Source organism: Bison bison, unplaced genomic scaffold, assembly GCF_000754665.1.
Source record: "Bison bison bison isolate TAMUID 2011002044 unplaced genomic scaffold, Bison_UMD1.0 scf7180017864524, whole genome shotgun sequence".
NCBI classification, from domain to species: Eukaryota; Metazoa; Chordata; class Mammalia; order Artiodactyla; family Bovidae; genus Bison; species Bison bison.
In genome coordinates, this window is record NW_011495075.1 from 949220 (window position 1) to 955645 (window position 6426).

General features: G+C 56.6%; 1 protein-coding gene across 1 annotated transcript in view; it reads left to right on the top strand.

Annotated features, from left to right (window-relative positions):
* The window catches only part of PPP1R12B (protein phosphatase 1, regulatory subunit 12B), a 119716-nt gene that overhangs the window by 106326 nt on the left and 6964 nt on the right, over positions 1 to 6426 (top strand). The window contains exons 20-22 of the mRNA XM_010831121.1: positions 622 to 751; positions 1385 to 1489; positions 6301 to 6351. Of these exons, the coding sequence (XP_010829423.1) occupies positions 622 to 751; positions 1385 to 1489; positions 6301 to 6351 (286 nt within the window). The remainder of the gene's footprint in view (positions 1 to 621; positions 752 to 1384; positions 1490 to 6300; positions 6352 to 6426) is intronic.

Genomic DNA, 6426 nt, shown 5'->3' on the forward strand with positions numbered 1-6426 from the left:
GGCAGGGCCAGTCTGTCTGTGGCTGTCCGTGGGCTGCATTTTAGCTTGGAAACAGCAAAGCCCCAGACAAAGAGGAACACTGTTAGGGATCCTCTCAGTCTGTGATCCACTCTCGGACCAGCCAGTTCTGGAACGAAGCCACCGTCCACTCCAAGCATGCAGCCCCTACACACTGTGAAGTCTTGTCCCGGGCACGGCCGCCCCCCTGTGGCGTCCAGAGGAGGGGGTGGACGTTGAGCTCGCGTGCCCCGTGCCCTCCTCGCCCGCCCATGCCCGCCTCGCCCACCCCGCAAGGAGCACCAAGCCCACGTGTTTTTGACTTGATTGGAATCTTTTTGTAAGAGCCTCTGAGATCCAAGAAACTTGCTTTTAAAAGCACTCTCTCGAGGGAAGGTATTTACCCCGAAGCTAGTGTGAAAAGCTCTGAGATTTCAGCCGGCACAAGCGTCTAAACCGCCAACTCGCAGCCCACTGCGTACTGGGTGCGGGCTGGCCCCTGCCCCGGCAGGCGTGCCCTGTGGCGCTCAGCACCTCTGGGGAAAATGTCCGCTGCCCTTTAGCGTCTCCCCCTACACCTTGCTGTTCTCGGAACCAGCTTCCCCTTCCCTGTGTCTCCCACAGGCTGGAATCTGGAGGCAGTGACGCATCCACCGAGCGGGCCTCAGCCAGAGCCCGCCGGGAGGCCCGTGAGGCCCGCCTGGCCACCCTGAGCAGCCGCACGGAGGAGGACGGCGGCAGGGACTACAGGAAGGTGGGCTCCGCCCCCAGCCCGCCCCGCTCGGGACAGCCCTGCAGGGCGCCTGGGTCGCCCCTCTCCGCCGGCCACTGTTTCTTGTACAGTAAAAATGTCCCTGAATCGGGTGCTTAGAGGCGTGGGAAGCAGCAAGGACTGAGACTTGTGGAAGGGAGAGCAAAGCCGTTTGCTTTCCATGAGCCCTGTGAGCGCCAGCCACATGCTGCTCGGTCGCGGTCAGTAAGAATACTCTGGTTTGAGGGTTTATGTTATTTCACAGCTCATTTCCTTCACTTCTTGCAGAAGAGAACCCAGCTCAAGGGGCTGGCTCGAAACCCTTCCTGTGCACGGGGTGCCAGGAAGAACTTTTTTGTTACCAAAACGTTTGTCTTGTTACGCAGAACTTGGCTAAAATGGGTACACACACAAGGGCGGCTCCAGCGTCAAGCCTCTTTGGTACAGGAACCAGGTTTTTACACCACAGACCCACAGTGTTGCATCCGCTCTGTCCCCTGCCCTGGGAGCAGCGCTGATGGCAACAGGGGAGCGCCGTCTTTGTGTTCGGTCCCTTGGACCTCACGGTTCCAGCAGCAGGACACCTGTCCCCAGCTGCCCACTCGGTGGGGACCTGACTCCTCTCTCCCTCCCCAGCTCTACGAGAGTGCCCTGACCGAGAACCAGAAGCTGAAGACAAAACTTCAGGAGGCCCAGCTCGAGCTAGCAGATGTGAAGTCCAAGCTTGAGAAGATGGCCCAGGTGAGGTGGGGAGAGGAGAACCAGGCTTGGGTGCGGCAGCGAGGCGGTCAGGATGGCCCTCCCCAGAGATGAGAGGTGGGCTTCGCCTGCCACGGGTCATTGCTGGGTCAGTGGGAAGCCGCCTGGAGGCCTGGCGGGGAGAGTTTTGAGTCTGCCTGGGAGGCCCAGGTGGAGGCCAGAGCCGGCTGTTGGCTGTGCCCCAGGATGGCCTGAAAGCAGAGACGGAAATGCTGGACCTGAGCAGTGAGCACGTTGCGGGGACAGTGTCCCCCTAACCCTGGGCGAGCAGGGCTGCCAGCGCCCGGGGGGCCAGGGAGGGGGCCGGTCCCGGGGGGGCCTGCCCCAAGGGCTTTCTGGACAGCTCCGCAGTGCAGAGCCTCCTGTCCTGGGAGGTGCCCTTCATCCTCACCCTGGAAGGGCCCTGCCTGCTCATGGCAGCCAAAGCTGACTTTGTCCTGAAGGGGCTGCGGGCTGGCCACGCAGGCCTGGGCTGCACGGGTCAGAGGCCGGGGGCGTCCGGTGAGGAGCCCCGCCCCCACTCCCTCTGCAGAAGCTCCGACGGCGCCTCTCTGACCTCCGAGTCTGGACTTCATGGCACGGTGCCCCACGGGCTGGGATGGTGACGGTGTGGCGGCTGTTGAAGACAAGCTCAGCCTCTGCGTCCCTGGGGAAGCGTGTGGACTTTTTAGCCAACTGCTGTACTGGGTGTGTCGGAATATGCTTTGTTTTGCCAAATTCGAGTTACTGAAATTCAGAAGAAATGCTGGCGCTGCAAGCCAGGCCTCTGCTCTTTACCAAAAACGGACTGTTCAGTGGACAGCGAGGGGGAGGCCCGTCGGCCCCACGCATCTGTGTTGCAGACGGTTACCACATGGACACACGGCGTGTTTGCAGGGAAGGCCCACCCGAACTCGGAGGGCTTAGAGTTAAACCAAGGCAAAACAGAACAAGTCTTTGCCCGAGAAGCTAGTTCAGCTCTCCCAGTGCAGGTGAAGTAGCTGTGAAATGGCTCCCGTGGCCCTGGCTCAGGGAGGAGGACCGGGGAGTAGCTGCCCTGCCCCTTCTCTTCTGCTTCTCCGTGGAGGGAGCGGCCGACAGCCGTGCCCTTCAGAGACACTGGCGGGAGCTTCGGACAGGAGCCTGAAATCCCAGGTCTCTGCCGGTTCCGGCCAGTGCTTCACTGAGAAAAGAAGCCTTCTCAAGAACGCCAGCATGCTTTCTGTATTTATTCAGTGTTTCTGTGCCTGGTACTCAGCATAAGCAGTCACTTTGTCATCATCAACGGTCTTTTGGTCATAAGATATTCTGCCTGGTTCTGAAGTGCTGAGAGCAGAAGGGGCCTGGGGGCATCCCCATGCCCTATGGAGGAATCCAGCCTTGAAGCTGCTTTGCTTTTCAGCTGTGGTGGCTGAATCTTTTTAGCTCCTCTCCAAATTATGTATTAAAAGTAGAGGCTCCCCTGGTGGCTCAGAGGTAAAGAATCTGCCTACCAGTGCAGGAGACATGGGTTTGGTCCCTGGTCCTCAAAGATCCCACATGCTGAGGAGCAGCTAAGCCCACGCTCCAGAACCTGGAGCCCGAGCCACGTGCCTAGAGCCCGCGCTCCCCGAGAGAAGCCACCGCAGTGCGGCGCCTGTGCCCCGCAGCTGGAGAGCAGCCTGCACAGCAGCGAAGACCCAGCACAGCCAGCGTAAAGAAAGGAAGCGGCAGAGGGCAGTGCGCAGTGCAGCCCCTCCCTCGTCCAAATGGGATCGCACCCGAGTCAGGCCCAGTGCAGAAAGCAGGAGGCCCTGCGCACAGCAGGCAGGTCTGTGGACGGACTGAGACCTCAGGGACTCCAGCCCGCCCACCGTGCACACCACCGCCTTTGTCCCCAGAAAGAGGGAACAGAGCAGAAGGGCCGCTCAGAGCGGCTGGCGCTCCGGCTTTTACGGGGGAAGGCACCTCCATTCCCTCTGGCCCGAGATTCCAGAGAGGGCAGGGGGCGCGGTGCAGGGCAGGACGGGCGGCCTTGAAGCGTGTTTGTATCTCCATGTATATTTGTGCGTGTGTAGGGGGGTGTTGTGTGTATATGGTGGATGTGTGTATATGAGGTGTGTGTGTATTTGTGCGGGGGTGTATGTGATGAGTGTGTGTTGTGTGCGAGTGTGTAGTGAATGTGTTTGTATTTAGTGTGTGTTGTGTATGTGGTGAGTGTGTGGGTGTGTGTAGTGTGTTGAATGTAGTGTGTGTGGGCGTGTGTGGCAGTGTGTGGTATGTGGTGAACGTGTGTGTGTATGCAGATGGCGTGTTTCTCTGTGTTTTGTGCAGACGTGTCGTGTATGTCTGATGTGTGTCTGTGGTGAATGTGTATATGTGTAGTCTGTTTTGTGGGTGTGTGGTGAATGAGTGTGCATGTAGTGTGTGTTGTGTGTGTTGTGTGTGGTGGTGTCTGTGTATGTACATGTGTGTGTACATGTGTGTGGCATGTGGCAGTAGTGTGTTGTGTGTGATAAATGTGGGCGCATCCTCTGTGTGTACATGTAGTGTATGTGATGTGTATACATGTACTGTGTAGTGTGCACACACGTGTAGTGTGCACGTACGTGTAGTGTGCATATAGTGTGTTGTGTGTAGGCGTGTTGTGTGTGGTGGATGTATCTGTACATGTGGTGTGTACATGTGGGTGTGTGTGGTGTGTGTAAAAATGTAGTGTGTGTGTAGTGTGGGTGGTGGGTGTGGTGTGTGTATAGACATGTGTGTGTGTACACGTGTGTGTTAGGGAGTGTTGTGTGTGTGATGTGGGTGTCGTATGTGTGGGTGTGTGTTGTGTGTGCGTGTAGGGTGTGTGTTGTTTGGTGTGTTTGTGTGTGTTGTGTGTATATACATGTATGTGTGTACACGTGTGTGTTGGGAAGTGTCGTATGTGTAATGTGGGTGTCTCATGTGTGGGTGTGTGTTGTGTATGCATGTAGTGTGCGTGTTGTGTGCGTGTTGTGTATGTGTGTGTTGTGTATGTGTGTGTTGTGTGTGCATGTAGTGTGTGTGTTGTGTGTGTGTTGTGTGTGCGTGTAGTGCGGTGTGGGTGTGTGTTGTGTGTGCATGTAGTGTGCGTTGTGTGGGTGTGTTGTGTGTGCATGTAGTGTGTGTGTGGTGTGTGTGTACATGTGTATGTGGTGTGGGTGCATGTTTTGTGTGTGCGTGTTGTGTTTGGTGTGTTTGTGTGTGTAGTGTGCGTGTGGTGTGTGCGTGTAGTGTGTGTGTTATATTTGGTGTGTTGTGTGTGCATGTAGTGTGTGTGTGGTGTTTGGTGTGTTGTGTGTGCGTGTAGTGTGTGTGTTGTCTTCTGTGTTGTGTGTGCGTGTTGTGTTTGGTGTGTTTGTGTGTGTAGTGTGCGTGTGGTGTGTGCGTGTAGTGTGTGTGTTATATTTGGTGTGTTGTGTGTGTGTTGTGTCTGGTGTGTTGTGTGTGCGTGTAGTGTGTGTGTTGTTTGCTGTGTTGTGGGTCTGTGTTGTGTCTGGTGTGTTGTGTGTGCGTGTAGTGTGTGTGTTGTCTGGTGTGTTGTGGGTCTGTGTTGTGTCTGGCGTGTTGTGTGTGCGTGTAGTGTGTGTGTTGTCTGGTGTGTTGTGGGTCTGTGTTGTGTCTGGTGTGTTGTGTGTGCGTGTAGTGTGTGTGTTGTTTGCTGGTGTGTTGTGTGTGCGTGTAGTGTGTGTGTTGTGTCTGGTGTGTTGTGTGTGCGTGTAGTGTGTGTGTTGTGTCTGGTGTGTTGTGTGTGCGTGTAGTGTGTGTGTTGTGTCTGGTGTGTTGTGTGTGCGTGTAGTGTGTGTGTTGTTTGCTGTGTTGTGGGTCTGTGTTGTGTCTGGTGTGTTGTGTGTGCGTGTAGTGTGTGTGTTGTCTGGTGTGTTGTGGGTCTGTGTTGTGTCTGGTGTGTTGTGTGTGCGTGTAGTGTGTGTGTTGTTTGCTGTGTTGTGGGTCTGTGTTGTGTCTGGTGTGTTGTGTGTGCGTGTAGTGTGTGTGTTGTTTGCTGTGTTGTGGGTCTGTGTTGTGTCTGGTGTGTTGTGTGTGCGTGTTGTGTCTGGTGTGTGGTGTGTGCGTGTAGTGTGTGTGTTGTGTGTGCGTGTAGTGTGTGTGTTGTGTCTGGTGTGTGGTGTGTGCGTGTAGTGTGCGTGTTGTGTCTGGTGTGTGGTGTGTGCGTGTAGTGTGTGTGTTGTGTGTGCGTGTAGTGTGTGTGTTGTGTCTGGTGTGTGGTGTGTGCGTGTAGTGTGCGTGTTGTGTCTGGTGTGTGGTGTGTGCGTGTAGTGTGTGTGTTGTGTGTGCGTGTAGTGTGTGTGTTGTGTCTGGTGTGTGGTGTGTGCGTGTAGTGTGCGTGTTGTGTCTGGTGTGTGGTGTGTGCGTGTAGTGTGTGTGTTGTGTGTGCGTGTAGTGTGTGTGTTGTGTCTGGTGTGTGGTGTGTGCGTGTAGTGTGCGTGTTGTGTCTGGTGTGTGGTGTGTGCGTGTAGTGTGTGTGTTGTGTGTGCGTGTAGTGTGTGTGTTGTGTCTGGTGTGTTGTGTGTGTGGTGCGATGCAGCCGTGTCCCTGCCGTCGTCACATTTCCGGGGGCCCTGCCCCGCCCCCGCCCCCCCCCCCCCCCCCGTCCGGGGATTCTGTGAAACCAGGAGTGGTGGTGAAGTGCGTCTCAGTCGTGTCAGGACCCGTGTGCAGGGCTTGCTGTGTGACCGCCTGGAGCCCCGCCACCTCGTGGGCGGCCGGTGGGGGCTGGACGAGACAAGCCTCTGGCCCTGAGACCCCCAGTAACAGCTGTGTTCCTTCCTTCCTTCCTTTTGCACCAACAGAAGCAAGACAAGGTCCCTGACCGGTCGTCAGCGCTGGAGACGGAGAAGCGGGTGCGTGTGCACTGGGGGGCACGGCTTCGGCGCGGCCGGCCCAGTGCGTGCCGTCCTCTCTGCCTCCGGGCGGCA